A 27,563-nucleotide genomic window follows, 5' to 3' on the forward strand; every position below is an offset into this window, starting at 1 on the left:
ATTTTTCATTGAGTATTCAAATGAATAATTTATCTGTCATTTGTTTGGTACAGTGTCCTAATTTTCGGTGTCTCAGATGACAATGTAGTATGGGCAGTAGGCGTTTGAACCATTGCAACGTCTGTAGATTTTATTTTATTTTTTAAGGGAAGACTCCAAACATTGCAGGGAGAAAGCGAAAACCGAAGATCTTGACAGTGAAACTGGGTTTCTTTTTTCTTTTTTTTTTCATTTTTTCGTCTAAAAGGTGACTTCAAATCTTACAAAGGAGATAGGAGAAAGGAAGGGTTTGAGAGTCAAACTAGAACGTTACAAATACCTAATTAATGTTCCTATCAATTAAACTGAATTTTGGGAACACGTTTATAGAATTTTAGGTGCACAAAGAAAAGTAGAAAACTTTACGATATATAGGCCAACATATTCAGCCTACAACTTGAAGAATTAAGTAGTAATTATTCGATGATCACAAATGAAATCAGATTCAAAGATTTTTTTTTTGAAGATAGTTTGAAGATAGCGAACGTACACACAATCATATTTTCCTTACAAACTTCATGGGATGCCAGGACAGTGTCCCAACTTGTTGGAAATCGAAATCCTCGAAAAGTTGAAGTTTGGTTTTAGTTGAGATGTATTTTTTATTCCGAACATGTCCAACAAACATAGGACTTTTGTCATTGTCATGCAAGAAACTTCAATGTAAAATTCAAAGTACGTGGCACCCTATCATCATTTTGGCTAGAAAGATGTGGGGTAATGTTGGGTGTCTCACCGGATATTAGTTATTTAATTATCTACTAATAACACCTTAACAATTAAATAGTAAATATGAATTATTTGATGATTATACATAAAATCAAATAAAAAGTACAAAGTTGAAGATACACAGTTTCGCCCCCGTGCACCTCCCACTGGTGACCACTTGGTCCCAGGTTCGAGTCTCTGTTCTGTTGGATTCCTCCGCGCACTTATCGTGCTTGGGTCGGGTTGGGGCGCCGGGCCAGGGCCGCAGGAGATTAGTCGGGCCCCGTAAGAATTGACCCGGACACCCCTGTGTCGACAAAAAAAAAAAAAAAAAGATACACAGTTTCATGGCATGCCATCACATAATTATACAACCCTTTTATAATTATAATCACATAAAGTGTAATTTTAGCTAAAATTATGTACTATCAATGAAGCACTATGAGTCTACGACTGATACCATATCCATGAAACTGAATTAATCTGAAAATTTTGTGAATAATGATACAAAAAAGAAGAAATTATGACATTAAAATCTTAATCCAATAGAGAAAAGTATGTGTATTTATATTGAGGTTCTTGCACCCAACTTAGAATGAGAAATGATTCATGAATAAATCTTGGAATGAGGACAGAATTAGTATCACAAACGAGATTATGGTCAAGCAGCTTAGGTAATTTGACTGCTTATTAGTTGTTAACACAATGATAAAGAAAACGATGTACTCAATAATTCCAAACTAAGCACGTGGTTTGGCACTAATAACTAGCAAATCTGATAATTTAATAATCTTAATTGCATGTCCCTGATACATAATCATGTATATTAATCTGGTCACCAGTCAAAGTTTATTAGTAGCTTTATTATAATCATGAAGTTTGATCTGATGATGCTGACAGTCCAACAATTCATTCAAGAAAGTGGACAATAGATTAATTAAGGGTTTCAAAAGGTTAATTGTCAATGGGGCTAACTCAAGAAATGAGACATGTATACTTTCTTTTATTATTGTTTTCTTGATAAGGGAGGATCCTGGTTGAGTGTGCACTTTTGAAGTCAAACTAAAAAGTGGTTGAATCTTCAAATGATTATAGAAATGGAACAGCATGTGATCAGTTTAGGTTGAGATGATACTTAACCATGTAAATAATAATGTGAAATACTAATTGGGATTAATCTAGAATTAAAATAAATGGTCTATATTATTATAGATATATAAAGGACAAGTAGTTCATTTATCATTCATGGTTTTTTTTTTCTTGTCATTTTTTCTCAAGAATATTGGTCTTGAGGATCGAAGTGGATACCATTTTACAAGCTTTTATGTTTTAGGAACTACTTACGATTGAATAACTAAATCATGCAAAGATTTAATTTGGAAGCCTGTTTAGTTCTTGTTGAATTTTGGATATGGTTCAACTATAAAACTTAATGACAAGAGAAGCACTTCCAAATACCAATATATTAGTTTGATTTAATTATAAAATTTTGAAAAAGTGTGTTGCAAACAGGGAGTCGACATATATTGGAACATGCTTACACTAAAAAATTCTTCAATTTGATTTTGGTTTTCTATAAATTATCTCCTAAAATTTGACTACGCAATTACAACAAATTATCAGATTATCTTATTGATTTTTATATTCAATTATAAAGATATCATTAAAGCTAATGTACTTCAGGAGCAAATCATCCGCCAACCTGTACCTCAACCAACATTTTTGGATGCATAGACTGCAAGGAGGATATGCAGATAATGAAGACAAAGTCACCTTTTTGTTTTGAAGGTGGGAAGAACCCAGAGAGGATCAGATAGGAGATATGCTTTTCCTACATAATTGAGAGTTGACCCCTAGTGATGGGAGGATTTATCAAATCGAATAAAGAAAAAAGAGGGCAAGTAATGTACTGATATTTGAAATATTATTTAGAATAATTATTATAGTATTTTTTATGATGTGATGTATATGAGATAAAAATGTAGTTGAAAATATAAAAAGATGGGTTGAAAAAATCTGTTTAAGATGTAAGCAAAATAATATTTGAAATAATTTTGCATCCCAATATCTTTCTAATAAAGCCAAGTCGAAGAAGGAGAAGGAAAATAATATGGCAATACCCCTTGTATGGGGAATAATCACATGGCCCCAATTTCTTAGGTGAACTTAATTCTTATTCCTCCAATAATACCTGCAAAGGTTCATACGTCTATAATTATGCTTCTAGAGAGATGCTGGGGGATAAGAAACCTTGAATTTTGAAGCTTTGGAGCTCTTATTACTGATCAATGAGCAAATTTCTTGTTGGCATTTAAGCAAGATAGAATAAAAGTGACCTTGTTAAGTTTAATCTAAATTTGAATATAAACCAGAAATGTCCAAAAAATTGAACATATACAACAATTCTAAATTTCTATTTGAGTTTAATCTACTTACAAATCATGGTATATAATTTTACATAAACAATCAAGTGCTTCAATTCAGTGCTGTAATGTTGATCACTATGCCATTTATCCCCAAAAAAAAAAAAAAAAAAAAAGACCACTCTTGTTTGACTGCTGAATTCTGGTTCGACTCTTTCGGCCAATCCCATGCATGGTTGGTGTGGATTATTATACTGCATATCTGATATACATATGATAAGGACAAAGTGACCTTTTTGCTGTAAAGTTGGGGAAAACCAAGAACAGATCGACTAGAGATATCCTGTTCCTAACCACTTCGAGATCGATCAAGTGATGCTTTGCTGGTTACGTGTCTAATTCCCCTTGCATCTTGTAAGTCGTTGCATGATGTATGTACAAAGACACCCGTGGAAAGTAATTAGGTTAACCTTATTTTCTTGATGATAGCTAGTATTTTTTAGACCGGGTAAAGGGAAAAGGTCATTCCAATTAACCATAGTGTATATGGTCGTACTGATGATGTAAAAATATTGTTTTTATTTGGCATATATTGCATTACAAAAAAAATATCATTTCCAATTAATCATAGCATATATGGTCATATTGATGATGTAAAAATATTATTTTTATCTGGCATATATCGCATTACAAAAAGTGCAATAATACTTTTTAGATAATTAATTTCAATCAGAACTGCGTCAATTATCATGAAACTTATCTTCTTGTTTTCTTTTGCCAAGTTTGACTTATCATTGATTACCATGAATTATTGGAAAACACTTACTTTATTCACCACTCTGCAACATTTAGACGGCTTAAGCAAATAGTTGATGGTAGTGGCTGCAGAAATTCCAGGAAGACTGTTATCTAAATCTTCAACTAGTGATATTGCATATAATTGATCATCATCACCAATAAACAACTAATTAGAGACAAAGGAATAATTAAATCTTACAACAACTTCCAAAAGCAAATTAACAACCCCCATCTTCCTGGAAGCATTAAATAATTGCTTTCTCTACACTGCAGATGGGATTATGTTTATGTTCATAGGTGCTTAATAAAATATAAGTCACCTTTTTGTTTTAATTAAGGGGAAAATCGAGGGAGATCAAGTGGAGATTTCATTAGACCTTTGATGACTCCAAACCATTTCAGACCAAGTGATTCTTGTTTTGATGGGCTGTTAGTGCAATTAGGCCAATTATTTTAAACCAAAAAAAAATGCCAATAATTGAAGAAGATGGTCTTATAAATATACCTGTATCTGTTTACCTTTTCAAAGTATCTATTCTTCAGCTATCTAAAAGTGTTCATCTGTCCACTCTATACTCCATTAACAGCTTGATCTCCTTTGCAGAAAATCCCCATTTCTCAAAGCCTTAGCAGCATTCAGCTACCCCGGTTGATTGAGGTTAGTTTTCCATCTATATATACAATACATACATATTGTTTACTTGCTTCATTTTTGACATTCAAGAGTTTCTTGAGTGGCCCATCAAGCTTAGGGTTGAAAGTGTGGTTAGAATTGGGAGCATTTCACGAGCACTAGTCGAGCACGTTATGCTTAGTTTGGGGTATATTTTGTTAAATTATTTTTTTTCAGAATCACCATTATGGATACAAAATCTTGTTTGCATAACGTTGGAGTAGTTTTTAATAAAAATGTAAAAGGTGTTTCAGAGTTTCAGACGAAAATTTGACATTTATCGTGAAAGTTTTTGACAAGCAACTATAATTAGTGACAAAGACGATTTTTTTCAAGGACTCGTAAAGTCAAGTCTGAAAAAGATGACTCTTTTTTAGGTGCATTAATGTTATAATCACTCCACTTTTTGTTAATGACAAATCGTTTTCTTCAATTACTTTTGCGAAAAATCCAAAAAAGATGAAGCGCTTTTAACAATAGTCGTTAGAGTACGACATTAATAAGACTCTATCAAGTATTTTACTATATATTTTAGAGAATAATTATGGAAAAATTTCGTAGCATGAATAATTGTAGCTTTACAAGACTATTTGAGTAGTCTTTTCCAAGTATTTATTCAAAACAACACAGATAAATTTCTTCAACTTTTAGCCTAAATTGAGGCCTAAATCTGTAAGTAGGAAAAGTAAAGTTTAAAATAAAAGCAAGTAAACTACACTGTATAAAATGAACCATCCAAAATTGCAAATTGACCAATAAAAATTAATTGACCCTCAGTCAGTTGTCACATCCCAGAGTCAACAGTCACCGTACTACCGAGGGTTGTACCTCTAGTAAGAAAACTGGTACATTTGAAGCTTCGAAATTCGTCATTGCTGCTGTCACAGTCATGTCACAATAAACCACAGGACTTGACAGTTTTAATTTCTATGATCCATCATATCATCTATTTTCAATCTCTATCAGTCATTTCTTAGTTTTGCTAGTTCAATTTTACCAATAATATTTGTTTATATTATAAACATGTTTTTTTAATTCACTTTTTTATTTTACATACATCACATCATAACAAATGGGGCTGGCCCATCACATTACAGCCCCATTATATTGATTTTTTTCTCTTTTCTTCTAGGTATACCCGTTTGGATTGCTATTTTTTGAAATTTTTATAAAAAATATATTATAATAATTTGATACATATGAGGTAAAAGAATTGACTAAAAAATATGTTCACGAAAAATGTAAATTTTTTTTAAAAAAATTGCAATCCAAACAAAGCAATTTCCAAATTTTTCTCTCTTTTTTTTTTGGTCTAGTTACAGAATTTTGAACTAGGTGGAAGTAATTCCATTTTGACAAGTAATTTTTTTAAAATTTTCTTCTTACAAGATATATGCTACTAGTACTACTAGACATACTTCTTTTGTATTTATATTTTTTTTTGTTTTTTAGTGTTAAAGGTCCATGATAATCCAACAGCCTAACCAGCCATGTGCGGTCAAATATCCCTAGGATTCTGCTTTCTAATAAAGCGAAGGCAAATACACTTGTAGACCTACCATTAAAGTGGATTTGATTGAGTTTTCTGTTTTCAGGAAGGGGAAATTTGTTTTTTTGGGTGCTCTAAGACTAAGAGCACATTGTAAGAATTGATTTGGTGTCACTTTTTGTGTAAATTTTTTTTTTTGCCTAAAATATATGTACTTCAGAAAAAGCTGAAAATAATTTTAGAGTTCTAATAGTAGTTTATCTTCTTTTTTCTGTGTATTTATCATGTGTTCTCAGGGCATGAAATGAGGGGAAAAAACCCCATTTTAAGAAAGAGAAATTAGAGGAAATCAAACGATATATTTGACCCTTAGGTAATGCAATTTTATATGATTAATGAAATGTTCACGTACTTGAAACTTGAAAAAGTATTAAATGTTTTTACTTACATCATAAACACAATTTTCAACTCATTTTTTTAATTTCTGACCACTTTTTTATTTCATATATATTACATCGCTCTTATTTTATATATATATCATATAATAAAAAGCGATGCAGTAATTATTTCAAATTATATTTCAAATGATACTTATCCAAACACAGTCTATTCGGGCTAAGCCGGTTATTATTAAGTCATTCTTGGATATTAAATGCCTTAGTTTTTTTGCTTTTTTAATCTAAAGGAACATATGGACGAAAGAAACTTTCTAGTCCAACTATATCAATACTGCGTAGCTGGTAATGGACCCTTCCAGTTCCCATCTTCACAAAATTAAGGGTTATCCATATCACTTTGCTTCTTCATCATTCCATAAAGTGTCTTGTCCAATAAATTCAGAAATTTCTTTTCTTTCTTTAATTTTTTGTTTTTCTAAAGGAGGAGAATGATATTTTACTTCTAATCTATAGACCCTATGCATTTTTTTCTCTCTTTTATTTTTTTTCAAAAGCCGGAGAATGATATTTTATTTCTAAGCTATAGACCCTATGCATTTTCTTGTACTTTCTGGAGTTCAGAAAGTAACAAGAGGGATGTCATGTCCACTTTCCTTTTTGTTTCACTTTTTTTTCCTTTTTGGGTTATCAAACTTGTCTTTTCATCTTTTGAACGGCCAAAAAAAAGAGCAAGATTTCATCTAAATGTCATCTTTTTTTTGGCTTAGCCCCTTAAAAAATTGAAAGTTTTCAAAGATATCCCTTATAGAGTTATAGATAAAAAAAACTTGCTTACAAAAAAAATTTGAAAAATGAATAACATTACAAACCTATATTTTTTAATTACACTCCTATACTTAGATATGTATAAAGTTTGTCCCTTAAAGTAAATGTTCTTCCCTTTATGTCCAAAATTGTTTTGCCTGGCTATGTGAGTATAATAAAATGATCACAAAAGATTCTGAAGAATTCTATGAATGCGTCGAGGAGGCCTTAATCTAATAATTAAAATTAGAATCCAGAAATTAATAGTTTTAGATTCTAATTCTTCGGCTCCTGCCTACTTTTTAAATTCCACCCCTTTCTGGTTAGAAATTTTTATTTAAATTCTAGCGAATTTAAAAAAAAAAAAATTGGTCTATAGCATTCACTTGCGATCCTTACCATGATGAACCTTAATTGATGCCACGTGAGTTCCTTTTTTTGGTCCAATTCTGCATCGTCTCAATTATTCACCTCCCTACTACGTGCCCATTTACAGCTTCTCCTGCTTCTACATCTCTATATAACTGCACCACCATCTCAGCACTGTGTGTTGTGTGTGTAAAACTTTCTGCATGCAAAAGGGCACAGAAGATTGCAGAAATGAAGTACTGAAAGCTAAAGATGATCCAAAATGGAAACATTTTGGCTTGCTTTTCTACTGGCAAAGAGAAAACAGAAGCAGTAAATACTAATCAATGCAATTTTTAGGGTCTTGTGTGTCACATATACACCCGTGTGGTTCTCCGTACAAGAAACTTAAGCTGCACAAAATCCAAAGGTTAAAAGCCATAATATGATGGTATCTGTCCTGGATCTACCATATGATGTGTATATCCTCTATCGTAATTAATGTTCTTGAAAATCATTTGATTTTTTTTCTTGTTGCATATTTAGGCTACACGCCAACATATGTTCTTTATGTTAATGGCCAACTAAAAAGATACCCTATTATCCTTCAATTATTGGAGCATAAAAGTTTTGATCCTCAAAATCACTTTGCAGTGAATTGCAGTTTAATCCCTCATCTTCTGACTTTGATGTACTTGAACCTTTTACGTTTTGATTATAAGTCTCGATCAAACCCTTCAATCTTTTTCTTTTTTCCAATTTTGGCACGTCTAAATCCTCTTTTTTTTTTTTTGAATTATCTTTTTTAGGATTCTCAATGGCAAAGCGAGAGAGCAAATAATATCAAGAAATTCTAAGACTAAAATATAAGGGTTCAAAGTAGGATAAAACTAGAAAATAACATGGACCCAAAAAGGCAAAATATAATATAAGATGTGTACTACTTTTCCTAGCAAAAAAGAAGAAGAAGACAAAAGAGGTCCTACATCTATATCTATATTCAAATTTACACGATCAACTTCTTAATTAATTAATTCATTCATTCATAATTGACAAAATCTCAGCGGTTCACCAACGAAATCCTACACTCCCTCCTAATTGAAAATCTCTAAATTGATGAAATAAGATTTGTTTGATCATTGATGCTACACTCCAAAAATTTGCACATGCTACCAAGATTTTTGCTTAAGATAACAAAATTCTATTGAAATAAAAAAGATTCTAAACAATAACAAAAACAAGAAAGAGACTGCCACTCTGCCAGTAAGGTTTGCTACTTAGACACTTGTCACTTGATGCCCATTCTTTTTTCCTCATTTCCTCCTCCTTTATTTTGCTCCAGTATTCTCTCAGGAGACAGCTTCACTTCTGAGCTACCACTCCACCCCCACCCCCATCCACTAGCCTCCAAGAAAATATGACTTCTATGGATTTGGACCTCTTCACATAGAATGTCACAATGTGTGTGTTTTCAGTGAGTTTGTGGGGGTGTGTGTGAGAGAGAAAAAAATACTGGAGAGGAGGAACAACTAGACAACCTCACAGCCTGTATGCATGTGTCCAAGGCTCAGTTTTTTAGCTTTAATTTAATCCCTTTAATTTATTATAATTATTCTGCCGCTCTCCCCATCAGTGATTACCTATGTTTCCTTCATTCCTTCATCTTCTCGATTTATTCAGTAATTTTTCAGAGCTACTCTCCAAAAATTTTGAAGTTTCCTAGGATTATTCTAAACAAAGGGTAATGGACAAATGCCTAATGCCTTTGGTCTCAAGTAAATAAAGATTCAATTTTGATTAGTAGTACTAATTTTGATAGATATTGTTATCAGTTGGATTCATTTCTGGGTTTCTAACCTGGGTTCTTTTTCTTTTCTTTTTTTTTGTTTCTTTGTTTTTCGCTCTTCGCAGCTTTTTGGCTCAAGTGGGATTCTTGAAATTCGCGTAGAATTGACTTTGGATGGTGTTTTGAGAGAGGTGACAGCACATTGAGGAGAGAAAGAATTCAATTCTCAGAGTGGCAGCCGAGTAGAGTAAAAACACAACCTATTATAGGCTTCTCTAGTCTTTATACAATTTATCTGCAGCATTCATAATCAGTAGTATCTGTGGGTGCCGCTTCTGCTTGTCCCTAGAACAAAATTTTTCATCAAATGCCACAGATCTCGAGACCCTTTTGATAAAAGCCAATTCTTTGGTAGTTTTGGACTGTAAAATGAGCTGGGATTTCTGTTTGAGTTAAAGGGAGGGTCTTGTTTACTCCACCTTTCCTTCATTCATGCACGAGAGAGAGAATTGTTGGAAGGATGGCTGAATACAGAGAACTTGACACAGGGCTTTGACTCTTGGGGTTTTGTTTATATTTAAGGGGTTGACCTTTGGTGAAGTGGTACAGAGCCCCACAATCGTAGGAGGGTCGGTGGTTCTGTTTGTTTTTGCCTCTTGCTTTGGATGAAAATCGAGGTAAAAAATAGTAGTATATGTTTTTGAATTTCATCAGTTGTGCTGGTCATTGTTTGATTGGTTAATTCTGGTTGTACTTTAGTTATATAAGCTTTCGTTGTGTTGGGAAGGCAATTTTTACCACTAGAATGTGTGAACAATAGTTGCTTGTTGCTGGTTTTATGGGATTTGGTTAATTGTACCTAGTACAGAGACATGGTTCTTGAATATATGCAGTAAAATATAATATGCACTTGTGTTGAAGGGGTTGCATTGTATGGGTACACGCCTACTGTTTCCCACTGTTTTGTGAGTGAAACGTGGACCGTGAAATTGGCATTAGCAAGGTATTTATGGGGATGGTGGTGGGTATTGTCCAGATCTTGATTTGCTTGAGGAAGTGAGAGGAGAATTTTGGGTTTAATGTGGAATTTTGATTTTAAATTCACTGCAAGAAATGCAGAGGTCTGATGAGGGTAAAGAGGTTTTCTTTGATACTGTAGAGTCCTTTTCATCTGAGGAGTCTTTTATAGTTAGAGAAGACTTGGATTGTGTCAATTTAGGTTATGACATTTGGTTGAGTGAGCTAAGAAGTGTGAAGGACCGACGAGAGAAATTTTTGGTTTCAATGGGATTTAAAGGGGTTTCATCTGTAAATGATGTGGCACCTAATGAAGAATCTGGGACCATGGGAGCGGACAGGGTCGGAGAATGTAGTGGAGCAGTTAGTTGTTCTTCTTCATCATCTGTAGAGGAAAATTTAGTGTGTGACAGCAGGGAATTGAATGGTGAGGCAAATTGTTTGGTTGAGGAATCCGGGGAGGAATGGTCAGAGAATCTATCCATTATGACAGAAAGGGAAACAGCTGGAAGTCCTAGCTCTGCTTCTGCAGTTGGATGTAGCGAAATGCAGGCTCATGTTGAAAACTACAAAATTGTTGATGTGAAAAAGAAGAAAACTAATGGTTGGTTGAGAAGTTTTTTGTGTAAGATGAAGAAAAGTAGATGCATTGATGCATCCACGGCACAGAAATTTTCTGATGAAGAAAGAAAAATAACTCAGGTGAAAGTTCAACAGAAAAATAAAAAATGTAAGGAATTTACTGCTGTTTACGCTGGACAAGAAATTAGGGCTCACAAAGGCTTAATTTGGACGATGAAGTTCAGTCCTGATGGACAATATCTGTCAACCGGAGGTGAAGATGGGATTGTTCGGATTTGGAGTGTTTCATCAGTAGAAGCCTCCTGTACGACTTCAGCACGTAATTTGCAGAGTAACAACTTAAAAGGGAGCTCCACTTTTAAAAGAAAACAGTCAAGAATTGCATCTATTGTTGTACCTGAGAAGGTTTTCCACATCAACGAGTCTCCACTACATGAACTTCATGGTCACACCAGTGACATTTTGGACCTAGCTTGGTCCACATCCAATGTGAGTAGATTAGCAGCTAATGATCTTATTTCTTCACGTTTTCATTGTTGCAATCAATTTCTTGGTGTTTCCAGTAGTCCTTAATTTTTATCATGAAGCTAATTTGGAGTTTGTAATGCAGCATCTTTTGTCATCATCCAAGGATAACACTGTTCGTCTATGGCACGTTGGCTCGAATAAATGCCATTCAATTTTTCTCCACAATAATTATGGTAATTGTCAATCTAATTTTGAGATCCATAGTGCCTAGGCTTGCAATATGTTTTTCTTTTTTGACTTATAAGGTTGCATCTTTGCCATTAAAAGTCTAATGGTTTTTCTGTTTCCTGTGGATCAGTAACGAGCATTCAGTTCAATCCTGTTGATGAAAGCCACTTCATCAGCGGATCTATTGATGGAATAGTACGAATTTGGGGAGTACAGGAGAAGAGAGTTATAGATTGGGCTGATACACGGGATTTAGTTACAAGTGTACGTTACCAGCCAAATGGAAAAGTAAGATCCAGTTCCATATTAGATTTATGAATTGGTAAATAATTCAGCTTAGTATTATGTCTTTTGGAAATTGCTCTTGTGAGACGAAACTGACAGGATATTTGTTCTGATATGATGTAAACAGGGTTTTATAACTGGTTTCATCTCTGGTGCCTGTCGTTTTTATGAAGTATCAGGTATGTAATTTATGCATGTCGCTACTGTCGTTTAAATCTAAAATAAAAGAACCCGTTTGTGTACCTTAGGAGCCACTAAGTATGTTTCCTTGTCATGCAGGCTGTGAACTTTTGCTACGTGCGGAGATGCAAATTAGTGGTAAAAAGAAATCCTCTGGAAGCAGAATAACTGGCATTCAGGTTCTACTACTCGTATTCTAGCTATTTTAGGTATGATTATGTATCTCTAGTTTCAATGCTGCTCACACAGGTTTCTCAATTCTTGCAGTTTCTGGATAATGACTCACAAAGGGTTATGATAACATCTGAAGATTCCAAGATTCGAATACTTGATGGACTTGATATTGTCCACAAATACAAAGGTATAAATTCTGTTCATTCTTGTTTGCTGTAAAGTTTCAAGCTATGATCTTCTATTAAGTGTTTGCATACCTCGTTTTCTGTAAAGTTTGATGTAGCACAAGCTGTTTCATACAGCTTTATCAACTACTACACTTCTAGAAGTGCCTATTTATGTTCAGTTAAAGATTTATAAAATTACTCGAGTCCATATTGAATGCAGTGTATCAAAAGTCTATCTGATATTTTGTGGATCTGCAGTCTTTGAATGTATTTTTTTTTATGAGAATAGTATTTGGATGACACTTTAGATTTTTCACTTGGGGATGTATTGGAACCATGTCCCTGTAAGTTGAATCTACATCTGAATTTTTAAATTATAAATGAACAATGAGAAGGAAAATCAAGAATGCAATCATATCATACTAGAAAGAAACACAGAGTTATGGCCAATTGATTTTTCACCTGCACATCATCAGCATCATGCTGTTGATATAGGTTGATTCCCAAATATTACATATACAGAACTTGTGTCATGTACGTCTTGTAGTAGATCGATTCTCTGTAAGTTTGTCTGTCTTGTTAGACATATTGAGTCTTTCAGACAACAAATCTAACTGAAAACTTTTCATATTTTTGCATACATCATGACCTGCAGTATGTGCTTTTGCAGCATTTGGATAATGCTGAGTTTAGAGCTAAGAATGTACTATTAGGCATCCATTTGATGAGCAACTTGTCTGGTTTAACAGGTCTAGCAAAATCAGGAGGTCAGACATCAGCTTCTTTCACTTCAACCGGGCAGCATATAGTATCGGTTGGAGAGGACTCGCGCATCTATGTCTGGAACTATGACAACATAATGATCCAATTATCCAAAGCAAAAAAATCAGCCCGCTCCTGTGAGCATTTTTCCTTTGAAGGTGTATCAATTGCAATACCTTACTCAGGCATGGGGACAGAAAAAAGGAGGGCTGGTAATGACAGCACCTCTGCGTCCTCGCAGACATGTAGCAACCAGAGCTCGTATTCATTGGCTAGAGATCAAGAACGATTTTCTTTAGCTAGTTGGTTCTCCATGGATGTCTCATCAAAAGCTTCTGCAACATGGCCTGAGGAGAAACTTCCCATGTGGGAGATACAATATCCAGAACAAGATGATCAAACTTGCGACTGTCCTGATGATCATCTTCAACAGCTACATCAGCATCAGAATAACAGCCAAAGTTGTGGGAATTTCCCCGCATCGTGGGGTCTGGTGTTCGTCACAGCTGGTATGGATGGAATGATCAGGACATTCCATAATTTCGGGTTGCCTATGAAGACTTAAAATTTCCAAGAAACAAGAAGACCTGTCTGTCTCTTGTGGATAGCAAGTTGGCTGACAAGGCCTTGAATAGTGCATGAGATGATTACTTGAGCAGCACGATTTTGCTTGTCTGCTGAGTCCTCCTTTCTCTAACAAGTAGCTAATTTCTTTGTAGACTAGATTGGAAAAACTGGCCATATAATTTCATTGGCATTTATTCTCAAAATGAAATTGTAAATGACTGTATAAAACCACAAATATAAAAAAAAAAAGAAAAAAAAAAAGAAAAAATCCCGATGCCTGGCTCTTGCTTTCCTTGTACAGTTTGAGGTACCCTAGAATTGCACCTATTTCTTTTAGCTGCAAAACCATCCTAGCTTTTTTTTTTTCTTTTTCTTTTTTTGCTTCTTGATTTAATTGGAAATGGGATGTTAAGAATGACAAACTAGGAAAGTAAGGGAATTTCAAGGAGAACCTAAAGTGAAATAAGTCCTACTGTTAGAGGTAAACATCTAAACAAATTTGGTGAACCTTCCAAAGTCTTACTGTAGAAAAGGCAATTCATTAATTTCACATCAGAAGGAAGTGAGAATGCATCGGTTACAGACTACAGGAGAGTAATGGAACTGTGGAAGCTGATCGTAGGCAATTATTTAGTTTACCAACGCATGGACATAAACTAATTTAGTTTAGTGTAGGAATAACAAATGAAGTGACATTACAACAGAGGAATTTTACACTTTGTCTTATTTTGCTATAAAGCTCTGGTGAAATGTCGCTATATTACCATTTTTAAAACGGGGCTTTTTTGCTAGTAGATGTGGATGAGGCGTAAGTTAGGATCCATGAAAGGAGGTCGAGTCCACCAAGAAAGCTATCACCCACCCCAGAAAATTTTTTTTCCCTCGTGGTTTTGGAGGGGCACCAGAAAACTTTTTGATGAAATGCAACTGAAATTCCAATTTTATCCCTTCTCCCCTATCCTCCCTCTGCCTCTCCCTCCCTCCTCTTCCTCCTTCTCCCCCTCCTCCTTCTTCTTCCTTCCTCTTCCCCTCCTCTCCCCTCCCTTCCCCTACACCCCCTTCTCTCTCATGACCAAATCATGGAGGAGGAATAGGGAAAGGGTGGTGGTGGAAGTGGTATGTGATGGTGGTAGGAGGAGAAAGAAAGAGGTAGGATTTTTTTTTTTAAGTATTTTTTAATGTTATTCTTAGGTGTATTTGAAGTGTCTTTAAGATGTTTTTAAAGTGTTTTTGAAATATGTTACTATAACATTGTATTTGATATACTAGGGTTTGCATGGTTTAGATAATTTTGGATGTATTTTTGATAAACTATTCTGTATTAATTAGGTATCTTTAGAAGTGTTTTTGAAAACTTTTATGATAACAGTATACGTGAAAAACTTTATAGTAGATGGTTAGGTATTTTTCCAGTGTATTTTTAAAAGTGTATTTTAGGATATTTTTGGAATTTAAAATTTTTTTGGAGTATTTTTTTAAAATTAAAAATAACATCACCTACCATTATCATTCACTGCTATCGGTCACCGCCATCATTTCTTTCCCCACTTCCTTCTTCTCTCTCCTCCCCTCCTTCCTCCTCTCTCTCTTCCACTCTTCTCTCTTCCCTGTTCTCCTCTTCCTTCCCTATAACCTCTTCCACTTCCTTCTCGCTCATTTGGTCACAAGCTGTGATTTGTCTCATGATCAAATATGGTCATAGCCTACAACTAGATATCCGATTGTCGTGGCCACGACTAGACTAGGAAAGGGAGGAAAGGGGGTTGAGAAAGAAGGGAGGAGGAGAGAGGAAGAGAGAGGGGGAGAAAGAGGAAGAAGGAAGGAAATGGAGAGAAAGCAAGAGGGAGGAGAAAGAAGAGGGGAGAAGGAAGAGGCGGAAATGGAGTAGAGGTGGAGGAGAATGATGGAGGAGGGGAGAGGGAGAGGCAGTAGGGGTAGTGGGTGGTGATAGTAAATGGAAGAAGAAAATATGGTAGAATTTTTTTAAAATTTTTTATTTTATAAGTTATATTTGAAATTGTGTGTGTTTTTCGAGCTATTTTTGGAGTTGTTACTGTAGACTCCATAAGTAAAAATAATTTTGAAAAAATGGATAATCCATATGAGACCACACTATATCATTGTGTTTGAAAATCTATCCATTGTATATAGTCCATATGAATTAAGTATTGTTTGGAACCAGTTTTGTTGTATTTTTAAAATTTATTATGATATTTTTAAAAATTTATTATTTTTGACCACCACCCACCACCACCTGCTCCTTTTCCCTCCTCTTTTCTTTTTTCCCTGCCTCTTCTTTCTCCTTATTTTTCCTCTCTCTTTCTCTTTCTCTCCTTCCTCCTCCTCCTCTCCGTTTCCATCCTTTTACACAATCCTCTCTCCTTCATCCCCTTCTCTTGTCTCAACGTGGGGTAAAAAAATTATTGACGCCTCACAATGGTGGGCTAGGTGGGACCAACGGCGATGGAATTGGAAATAGTTAGGGAGGGTGATAATAGATGAGAAAAATAGACATGTATTTTTTTAGTCTTTTAGAGTGGGTATTTTAAAAAATTTATAGTGTTTTTAGGGGTTTTTATAGACGAAATTGTTAAAAATTTTGTGTAATAAAAACATGCCAAAAGAATGCAGCTCCCAAGTTACCGCGTATTTAGAGTGTTTTTGGAGTTACTTTTTTAGTATGTTATTATAGAATCCAAGGATAAAAACATCTATATAGAAAATTCACCATGCAAACAGGGCCTAGATGAGATTCGGGTCAATCAAATTAAAATTAGATTGAGTAGATTGGACGTACCTTAACTCGACTTGAAGATTAGATTCGGCTCAATCAAATCAAAACTAGACCAAATCGAGTCGACCAGCCTTGACTCGGCTCGACTCCTACAGAGTCCTACTCTTCTCAGCCGCCTCACCTCCACATGCAATTCCATGACCAAATATAGGACAGAGATGAACTCATCAGAATCTCCTTTGCCGTTTAATTCTCGAAGTTCCATTTCTTTCCCTTATTTCATTTCTATACGGAAAAATCCCTTCTTTCCTTTCCTTTCCTCCGTGGCAGTTCACAATTGACACACGAGCTCCTTCTCGCTGGCTTGCTCAACAGCAATGGCGTCGTCCTCAAGCGAATCTCAGGCGGTAGGATGTCGTGTTCTCATCATTGTACTGTTTATTACTTATGTACCAGTATTTCTACTAAGTTCAACACGTTTCTACAATTACATCGTCAAGCGGCAATGCAGTAGTATGACTGTATTGGGTTAAGTTTCGGCTAATATATGCTCATTTCACACGCACACAAATCACGCTTACTGTGTGAATGGTGGTTGTTTCTGGTCATGATGAAGACCTTATTTTTGGCGAAAATGTCTCTTTTTTCTTTTTTTTTTTTGGGTCTGTGTTGAGATTATGGTCAGTGTTTGGTGAGTCTGCTGGTTTGGAGAGTGAGAATTTTTGGCAAAGAAAAAGGGGAAAAAAAAACCCCCCAAAAAACAAAAAGTTTTTCTTTTTTTTTTGGGAATCTGAAAAGGGTTTTTCCTAATTGGGTTGATTTTGTCTTTGCATGCAACATCTTAAATGCTTATATCAGTATTTCTTTGTTTTAGAAGTTCACTTTTGGTATTAATTTTTTTGGGGATTCTGCTTGTTCCTTGATATATTTGGATGAAGGGAATGACACTTTTTATTGTATTTAATTGGTGAAAGTTAGAATATTTCCTGTAATGGGGAGTTAAAGATGTCAAATCCTTTGATTTTTGGTCAATTGCTAGTGGGCTCTGTTCTACAGTTTGAATTCCTCTGTTTTTTGTGCTGTTAAAGTTATGTTCCTCGGTATTTTTTCATATCGTACAGCTATGGTTATTGTGTAATGGGCAGTCGGTTAAAGTCTACAGCTATGGTTCACATTACTCGTTTTTTGACTCATGTCTGCCGCATTATAATCGCAACTATGCTCAAGAAAAACCTTGTTCAATTAAACTCAGCAAAAGAGCAATGCTTTGTGTCCACGTATGTATTACCGGGTATGTTAAGTGTTGTTTTGGCATGTGTGTTGGGATGAATTAGGTAGAAAAAAATGAAAAAAAGGAGAAGGAGAAGGGTTGTAATTTTCCTCTGTCATTTTTGGTATTTATTAGTTTTCTTGTGCATGGATTTTTTTTTGTAGTTGTAATGAGTTTTTATTGAAATCGTGCAGAAAATTGCAAAAGGGAAACGTTTCTATACTGTATATTTTTTGTTTGATTTGTCTCTCCTCTCCAGAATTTGTAGCTTTGAGTGGTAGGAGAGGAAATAAATAGGAAATTTATTAAAAATGTTAGCTCTATTATCTTTTGTAGCTCTCTCTCTCTCTCTCTCTGTGCACATGGTTGGACATTAAGAATTTTTAGAAGTGGATAAGAAATGGTATCTTTTGCACTCAATTGCAGAGATCTTGGACCATGAAATATCTTTTTATGTATCCACTTATAGTTTTATGCTAGGTCTGTGGGGAAAGTATGTGGCTACATAATTTGATCTTTTTGTGATTGCCCCACGCATAAAGACTTGAGAACAAAATAGAATCTTCTGTACTATTGCTTTTTTATGTATTTGAAAATTCTTGTTGTCTGATGTTTCTTTTTCCCCCTAGAGGACTGTATGTTTAACTTGTGGTGACAAAGGAGATGAAGGGCTTCTTATCTACTGTATCAACTGCCAAGATTCTGCAGCACACTTGTATGTCCTCTCATTAACTAAATACTTCTTTTCTTGGATTTGATAAATTAAACGTTTGGATTGCTTTCCTATTGGGATGATCTTTCAAGTACTGTGCATCCATCCCTCTTGGCAGATGATGTCAATCCAATTTGAACATACTAAACTGTGAAAGGTGAATTTTACATTGGTGATTGTTTTACTCTTGCAATATAATCTCACATACCACACATTACGAGCATATTGAAACTTTGAAGTTTTTCCATATTTCATAATTGAACTTGCAATGAATGCTTTGCAAGTCAGTTGTTGCCCTTCAAGCATAACTCAAGCTTTTTGGGATGCTTAGTGCTTCTGCACCGTTTAAATCATTTTAGAATCTTTATGCATATTTTAAAAATTTTGAAATTTGTAGTTTTCAGCTTTGTATGTTCAGAAATATCTTTGGATTGCCCAAATGCCTTTGTTTGTCATGGAGATGTTTGTGACTCTACAGCTGAAATTTATTTTAAATAATAAATTGAACCAATGTGTTTGACTATTTGTGTTTGGTTCATGTGACTTTCCAGCTATTGCCTCGATGATTTCTCCTCAACTGATGACCAGTCTGGTTGGAAATGTTGGGATTGTGCACCCAGAATATACAAGGTTGATTCATTCAGAAAAAGTGAAAGAATAAGTATGAGGATAGATAGAGCTATTGATGTTCGGATGAAATTGGAGAAGAAACTGTATTCAAGGAGTTCACTTGCAGGAAGGAAATTTGTTGCAACAAATCATGGAATGGTGGAAACACCTCAGCTGTCGGGAGATAGTTCTTCACCAGTTCTGTGTATGAAGAACTCGTCTGACAGCAATGATGGGAATATTGAACTTAGGGACTATGATAGGCTTAAAGAAAGGTTTGACAAAGTTGAAGCAGAATCCTTGCCATTTACTTCTAACATCCATGATAGTGGTTTTTCTAGTCCAAAGAGGATAAATTATGGAATGACTGAAACTGCTCAATTGGAAGATGATTCTTCAACATTAATTGACAGGATAACGAACGTCCACTCATTTGCTGAACTTCCAAGAAATGAAGAGCTCAGAAACAGGAGGAGGAGGAGGAGGCTAATGATTGATGACAGCTGCAGTTCTGAGGAAGACAATCCAATTAATGTTAAAGAGTCTTCTCTGGCTTTTCAAGGATATGTTGGTCCACTAAATACGTCAAATAGAAAGAGGAGGCTAATGATTGATCATAGCAGTTGTTCTGAGGAAGATTGTACAATCAGTGTTGAAGAGTCTTCTGTAGCTTCTCAAGAACATGTTGGTCCACTTAATACATCTAACGGTCAGCTCTCATCACAACCTCACCGCCAATTGTTTGCACGGTCATTAATGAATCCAATTTGGCGGTAAAACCATTTTTCTTCTTAATGCATTCCCATATTCTGTTGCTGCACAAATTCAGTGTGTTTGGCATGCCATCCCACTTCTTTCCACCACTTTGAGAAGATTAGAAAATGGCTTTACCATTGATTCCCCCATGCCATTTTCTAATTATGTTTGTAATAAAGCCTTGTTTAGAAATTACTTGAACATTATGTTTCTTGTTTTGTTCATTGTAAGATTTTCTTGCAGAGGTTCCTTTAGCATTACACGGGAAAAAAATCAGACCAATCTTGGTATCTTAGCCCACTTGTCAAGGAAAGCTTGCTCGAAGGTCTCTGACATGGCAATTATGCTGCCTCCAGAGCTTGTAGCAGAAGTTCTAGCCAAACGCCGCGTGTGGCCAAAGAGTTTCCAGAATGTGCCACCAACAGATGGTAGTATTGATTTGTTCTTCTTTCCGGAGTATGAAAGGTACTGTTATGTGGATATAAACTGGATGTATTTACTGTAGATGTAAAATTACCCCATGTCTAATTTATGTTTATTGTCTGCTAAAGGGATGAGAAAGTTTACGATGGCCTTCTTGATGACATGATTGAAGGTGATAATGCTTTGAAGGTCATGATGAAGGATTTGGAACTTTTGATCTTTTCCTCTCGTGAATTGCCACTAGAGCACTGGAGTAAGTTTGTTACACTTTTCATTACAATTTGGCATTACGTACTTAAAAAGGAATTCTGCTAAATGCACACCATTTCAATTAATTTGCAGGATTCCAGCAGAAATATTATTTATGGGGTTTCTTCCAGAAAGTGCATAGTTCTCTTCCTGTAAACAATAGCAGCAATGAGACTATAACGCCTTCCAAACAAAGCAACCAATCTGGATATAGTTCTCCTAGTCATAATAAACCTAAGCCTGATCCGACCTTTCAAATTTGCCACCACCCTTCTAGTACAAGTGGCTGTCCCTTCCCTAATACGCAGTATACTGCTTTCCTTAACACAAGTAGAAGTTCCTCAGAAGATTCTTCAATATCTTCCACTAGTATTAGCGTAGCAGAGAAAACAGCCAGCAGTTGAAGAAACACAGGCTGAAGAGCAATGACACTGAGATGAATGCAGGATAGATGCATTTCATGATAGCTACATGCAGCAGGAAGAAAGAGCTTTGCACATTCTTTAGATTTGATATGTATAGAAATGATCTAGTTAGGTATACTCTGTTTCTTTATCTAGATGTCATCATACAAGTAGAAATGAAACTCTCCATTACGACTACTCTGACATGGCGAGGAAAGTATCTTCTTTGATGGTCACTTTCCTCAGAAGCATTATTTCTGGTGCTTTGGAGCTTTTCTTGTTAGATTTGACCTAGACAAGTGACTTGCACAACTGGTGATATTGAAATACTATTGTATACATACCATGTTATATGAGGTTGCATAGTACTTGCTACACGAAATTATCAAATTGTCTGTGCTTCTGAGAAAGCCAAAAAAAAAGCCGTTGACAGAGTTGAGCAACAAAGCAGATTTACTATATGGAATTTCAGAAGCATTGACGAAGCTGATCAACTAGACTTACTCATACCTCGCCTGCTTAAGGCACTAAAGACGACAAAACTATATAGGATACAAGTTGTTCAAATTTTAAGATCACATCAGGTAATTGACTTCTGGAATAGTCAGATACTTTAGTACCTATGATAGTTGTTAAACAAGAAGCCATGAAACCTTTGTCAAAACAGAGAAGCATAATCATATAAGACGAAAGGGAAAACAGCATCGAGGTACATGACAAATTGCGTCTGAACAATTTCTTTACAGGGCATCACCTGCGATAGCTATAACATTTTATGTTAATAATATACAAACGAAGTATGCCACCTTCAAAGTTGCACTTAAACCCCTTTTTTCGTGAATACTCCCACTCTTTATTAGCTATCCTAAATGCTATGTCTTGATAAGGTGGCCCTGCACGAAACCTTAATATGCAAGTGTCATTACCATCTGCATCCTTCTCAATCAAATAAGTAGGAGCTCTTGCTTTATTATCAAGAAGATCTGGATAGAAAATGTTGAACTTGTATCCCACCACCATCTTCGGCGGAGGATTATCATGGTCGTAGTGAGTTTGATTGTACTTGTTCCATCGGTAGCCAGTATGAACAAGATTGAAATACTTTGGCTTTCTTGTGAAGTACTCGGTATCAATTGCTTCCCCATTTTCATCATCATCATCGTAAATCATCAACTCTGGTGGATATGATCCTAAAGCCTCCTCATCAAGCTCTGAACTACTTTGTCTATCAGTACTACGATCACCAACCTCCAACGGTTTCTTATTCTGCTGGATATGTCCTCGATCATGCAGCACCTTGGCATGGATACTTTTGAGACGAGCCTTAGCCTTGAATACACAGAGCCTCTTCAGAACAGCTTCCCAAAATTCAACTTCCTGAGCATTGCCAGACCTCATATTAGACTCAATATGGGACTCTATATCTTCCAATTGGTTGTATGATTTTCCTTCAAGAAACCTTTCTACATCTGCTTCAATACTCCTATGAATTCCCCTCCCTCCACAAACTCTAGCATGATCCAAGGCATCCTCACAAACAACCAAAACTGTCTCCCAATACTCCACATGCATTTTTGTTTTCCTGTCCAAGCAAAGTTGCAACTTTATCTCCTCGCGAAGTTTTTCCAACTCTTCTACATTGAGACCCTCAAAATCCACCATGCTAGGTTCTGCATTTTTATCCTTCTCCAAATCGTCATCATTTGAGCATGAATCAAGAAGCCTAATCAATATATCGATTGGCTTTGGACGGCCCTCGCAAAACCGTTTTTCTGTCCTAATCTTCCTTTGAGCTAAAAAAAATTCTTCTTCCTTCTTCTCCCATTCCTGGACCTCGGATCGAGCACGCTCCCGAGCTAACAAAGCCATCTCTTCCTCACGTTTCCTTTTGGCAATATCCCTTTCTTCCCTCCTCTTCTTTAACTTCTCCACTTCACCAAACCTTTCCATCTGCCTTTTCCTCTCTGCCTTTGATGATAACATGTTAGCCTCTATTCGCCCTTCCATCACGTCCCGTTCAATCTTTTTCCTCCAAACAAATACTTCATTCATATGAGAATCTCCAAAACGCTTGCTTGAACCATCAACAGAATACTTTGACCTCGTTTCTCTTGCAACTTTTGCACCTTTTTTCTCGACCTTTCTCGCCAAATAGTCAGCAATTCTCATATTATGGCACTCATCATCAGAAGTAGAAGGGGTGGTGGGGCACTGTTGTGATTGGCCAAGCCTCTCCATTATGTTCTTGGTAGTATGCAAGAATATATAAGGTAGGCCTGAAAACTGAACAGTACCGATGAAACACGAGAAAAAAAAAAAAGTTTGCTGCTCCAAGAATATGCCGTGGGCACCAAACAAAGTATGCAAGAATTGACTACGATTAGCCGAACGTTTGCTCCAAGAATGTACCGTAGGCACCAAACAACGTACGCAAGAATAGACCACGATGCCGCAAGCAAGGCCTTCCTTCACTACGTGACGAACTTAGAATATTTTCTGTTATAGAACCGATACGTAGCGACGTGTATATTTGTAGAATTCTATCCGTATAATCCGCCTTGCAAAAGGTAGCGTAGCTAACTGATCAACTCACCAAAACTAGGACTCAATATATATACACACATAAATGTTAGCCGAATCCTATGCTGCTTTGGATTTAAGCGGACATAATGGTACATATAAATGTTGTAGAATTTTATTTTGTTTTCTTCTTTTAAAGGCAATGTTCTATGTGCCGAGTGCCAATAATTTTTTTTTTTTTTTTGGCTGAATTAACATAGATACTATTGGGGGAGGGGTGGATTAGGTGGTCGGGGGAGGAAAAAAAGAGAATTAGATATTATAGGATTTTGTTTTTAAGCGATATTTTATGTGCCAATAAATGTGATTTTTTCCCCCTTCATTTGTTTGAGTTTTTTTTTTCGGGCTCCCAATGGCGCCCTATGTTACAGCCATGAGGGAAATATTTTTTTCACACTACCTTGTAGCAAACGTCTTATAAAAAAGGTTATAGCAAACTTTTGAGAATAAAATGCTCTTTATCTTCAAGATATATGGCTCTTTATCTTCAAGATTTTCTTAGAAGTGAAGTACAGAAGTAGAACTCGAAATCATATAGTGAAATTTAAAAGAAAATTTTGATAATAAACTATTGGTACGTTTGGATTAGCTGTTTTTGGGATTGTTTTTCAAAAATATTACTGTAGCATTTCGTTTTTCAAATACAAGTCCATTTGGATTAGTTGTTTTTGGGGTTGTTTTTCAAAAACTATATAAAAATTTTTTCTGTAGATGTTTTTTGGATTATTTTTGGAGGTATTTTTAAAACATATTTTTGAGTATTTTTATGATTTATAATTTTTATATTTTTATATTTATATACATTTATGCATTTATAATACATTTATAAATATTTATAAATAAATATATTTATATAAAAATATATAAATGTATTATATATGTATTATATTATATACAATACTAATATAAATATATTTATAAATGTATAAATGTATAATTAATATAAATGTATAAATTATAAATGAATATTATATAAATGTATAAATTATAATGGAAAAATCGTTCAAAACGTCCCTAACATTTTACAAGATGACTTTTTTCGTTCCTCACTTTTAAAAGTATAATTTTACGTCTCTTATAAATTCACATTGACCAAATTTGGTCCCTACCTAGGTTTCTAACTAGTTTTTGGCTGGAATCCACCACATGACTTGCATGGATTTAAAAAAAAATTATTCACATACATGAATTTATTTTATGAAATGTGAGGAATTATGAATCGAATTATCTAAAATTTGATTTGACAATTTTGCCCTTAAAATATGATCACGTGCAAGGCACGTTGTGAATTCCGACCAAAAACTGGTCGGAAATCTAAGTAGGGACCAAATTTGACCAATGTGAATTTTTAAGGGACGTAAAATTATATTTTTAAAAGTGAGGGACAAAAAAAGTTATTTTACAAAATGTGAGGGACGTTTTGAACGATTTTCCCAATTATAATTTATAAATATATATTAATATTATGTATAAATGTACTAATATAATTTATATAAATGTATTAATGTATTAATATTATGTATAAATGTATAATTAATATTTTTTATAATTAATATTTTTTATTTTTTATTTTTTAAATATTTATATACATTTATGCATTTATAATACATTTATAAATATTTATAAATAAATATAATTATATAATTATATAATTATATAAAAATATATAAATGTTTTATAAATGTTTTATATTATATATATTACATAATATAAATATAATTATAAATGTAATAATTGTATATTATTATAAATGTATAAATTAATATATTATAAATATATATTAATATTATGTATAAATGTATAAATATATTAATATATTAATATTATGTATAAATGTATAATTACTATTATGTATATTAATATAAATGTATAAATGTATTGTATTATACATAATACATAATATAAATGCATATTATAAATATATATAAATGTATATAAATGTATAATTACATAAATATATATACATAAATGTATAATATATATAATACATATTATATATATTAAATATATAATATATAATATATAATATTTTTATAATTTTATAATTATATATTTATATTATATAATATTTATATAAATAATTTATAAATATATAAAATATATTTTAAATAAAATAAAATATTTATAATATGTATAAATAAATATATAAATTTATAATATTATAAATGTATATTATATATAATATACATTAATATTAATATAATTTATATATAATATACGTAATTTAAATATACACTTTAATATATATTAATATATATTATAAAACAAAATTGCATAAATATATTTATAAATTTATATAAATATAATATATATATATTTATAGTATACATAATTGAAATATAGATATTAAAGATGTATATTTGGAGTTGTTTTTGATATATTGTTTGGAAGAGTTGTTTTTAAAATACACATTTATTGTAGTATTTGGAATGTGAAAAATAGTTTTTCAAAAACAGAAACAAAAACAAGGAATCCAAACCAACTCTATGTTTTTCAGAAGGGCCATCATAGTAGGCTCAAAACTAAAATTGGATGGTGTAAATTTGTAGTGTACCTTACCATTAGGGGTGGCAATTTTCGACACGACCTGAAAACACGACACGAACCTAACACGAAATTAATGGGTTTGGGTTGAGATTTCGGGAATTCGGGTCAGAATCGGGTTGGACCCGATGAACCCGAAAAGAAAACAGGTCGATTTCGGGTCAACCCGTGGCGACCTGATATGACCCGTTTACGAATTAAAAATAATTTAATAAACATAAAAATAATTTTATCTAACTAAACTAAGTTATTCTTTTTTTCAAAGGCATTAATTACTTAATCCTAAATGAATTTATTTAATTTGTGTGAAGTTGAAATTATTATATTTAGACAAATAATATATTATATTATTTTTTACTTTTATACTGTTTTAATTTATTTTATATTTTGTTTGGGATAAAACACTTTTACGGTGTTTAATTTATTTTAGATTTGGTTTGGAATTATTTATTTAAATTTTTATTACTTGATTATGTAATTAGTTTTGTGAGAAATTGATTTTATTAGAAATTACAGTGATAAATTAATAAATTAAAATTAAGTTTCGGGTCATTTCGGGTCGACCCGCCAACCCGAAATTTTCAGGTTCGGGTCAGCATACCTGACCCGTCACGGGTTGGCGGGTCGAATTCGGGTCAACAGATTTTCTGACGGGTTGACCCGAACCCGACCCGCCAACTTGATTTGGACTCGAATTGCCACCCCTACTTACCATCTTCTTGTGCTGTTAATGTTACAGTCCATTTTTTAATTCCACAATCATTTTTGCACAAAATGCTAAAATTGCCCTTTTTAAGTCCAAATGCAATAGGAGGGATAGTTTTATCATTTTAAATAAATTTGCTGTGGAAATAAAATATGAAATGTGACATTAATTATCATTTGCCATCTTCTTTACCTGCCTTTTTTTTTGTTAAAAAAAAAAAAGAAACAGCTTCTGCCTATTATACTAATGTGCTCCATGGACAATATTCTTGTTATATATATATATATATATATATATATATATATATATATATATATATATATATATATATACATACATACATATATACATGTGTGTGTACATATATGTATGCATGTATGTATAAAGGACATTGACCTAAATGGCTAAATCCCCAACACCCATTAAGTTCCCTCAAATAAAGAAAAAAAGCACTTTATTTGTCCTTACAAATAATAAGACGTGTACCCGATGACTACAAAGATTTCTTCCTAACAAAAAATTGACTACTATAAATTTTTTACTTCCATTATCAAATTTTTTTTTAAAAGCATTGTCAAAGTTATTTCTTACAAATAAAATACTGAAAAGATATTTTAAGTTCCCCAGATCTCCAATTTTTATAATTTATTTAGATTATTATTTTTTAGAATTTTTGTTAAAAAATATATTAACGATCTGATGTATACAAAATAAAAAAAAAATTAAAAAATATGTTTGTA

The 27,563-nt window shown here is 33.8% G+C and overlaps 3 protein-coding genes across 8 annotated transcripts; 2 read left to right on the forward strand and 1 right to left on the reverse strand.

The window, feature by feature from the left end:
- Positions 1-8,919: 8,919 nt before the first annotated feature.
- LOC113702326 (uncharacterized) lies at positions 8,920-14,181 on the forward strand. 5 transcript variants are annotated; one of them, XM_027223467.2, is made up of 8 exons: positions 8,928-9,395; positions 9,532-11,494; positions 11,616-11,706; positions 11,832-11,989; positions 12,114-12,165; positions 12,266-12,345; positions 12,434-12,527; positions 13,257-14,181. In XM_027223467.2, exons 2-8 carry the CDS (start codon positions 10,520-10,522, stop codon positions 13,832-13,834), a joined length of 2,028 nt encoding a protein of 675 aa, XP_027079268.1. In that variant the 5' UTR covers positions 8,928-9,395; positions 9,532-10,519; the 3' UTR covers positions 13,835-14,181. The 5 variants fall into 5 exon arrangements, with proteins under 5 accessions (XP_071914585.1, XP_027079268.1, XP_027079267.1 ...); XM_027223466.2 differs by having other exon boundaries at positions 8,928-9,361; XM_072058485.1 differs by having other exon boundaries at positions 8,928-9,299.
- A 1,082-nt stretch (positions 14,182-15,263) lies between these two features.
- On the forward strand, positions 15,264-21,375 carry LOC113701482 (uncharacterized). 2 transcript variants are annotated; one of them, XM_027222167.2, is made up of 7 exons: positions 15,264-16,977; positions 18,470-18,555; positions 19,104-19,436; positions 19,575-19,934; positions 20,161-20,382; positions 20,469-20,593; positions 20,683-21,375. In XM_027222167.2, exons 1-7 carry the CDS (start codon positions 16,948-16,950, stop codon positions 20,991-20,993), a joined length of 1,467 nt encoding a protein of 488 aa, XP_027077968.1. In that variant the 5' UTR covers positions 15,264-16,947; the 3' UTR covers positions 20,994-21,375. The 2 variants fall into 2 exon arrangements, with proteins under 2 accessions (XP_027077968.1, XP_027077967.1); XM_027222166.2 differs by having other exon boundaries at positions 15,277-16,977; positions 19,104-19,934.
- Positions 21,376-21,647: 272 nt separating this feature from the next.
- LOC113700631 (splicing factor Cactin-like) lies at positions 21,648-23,330 on the reverse strand. Its single transcript, XM_027221097.2, has one exon. The coding sequence runs from the start codon at positions 23,229-23,231 to the stop codon at positions 21,744-21,746; it is 1,488 nt and encodes a 495-aa protein (XP_027076898.2). The 5' UTR covers positions 23,232-23,330; the 3' UTR covers positions 21,648-21,743.
- Positions 23,331-27,563: the final 4,233 nt, after the last annotated feature.

Source organism: Coffea arabica, chromosome 7e (genome assembly GCF_036785885.1).
Source record: "Coffea arabica cultivar ET-39 chromosome 7e, Coffea Arabica ET-39 HiFi, whole genome shotgun sequence".
NCBI lineage: Eukaryota > Viridiplantae > Streptophyta > Magnoliopsida > Gentianales > Rubiaceae > Coffea > Coffea arabica.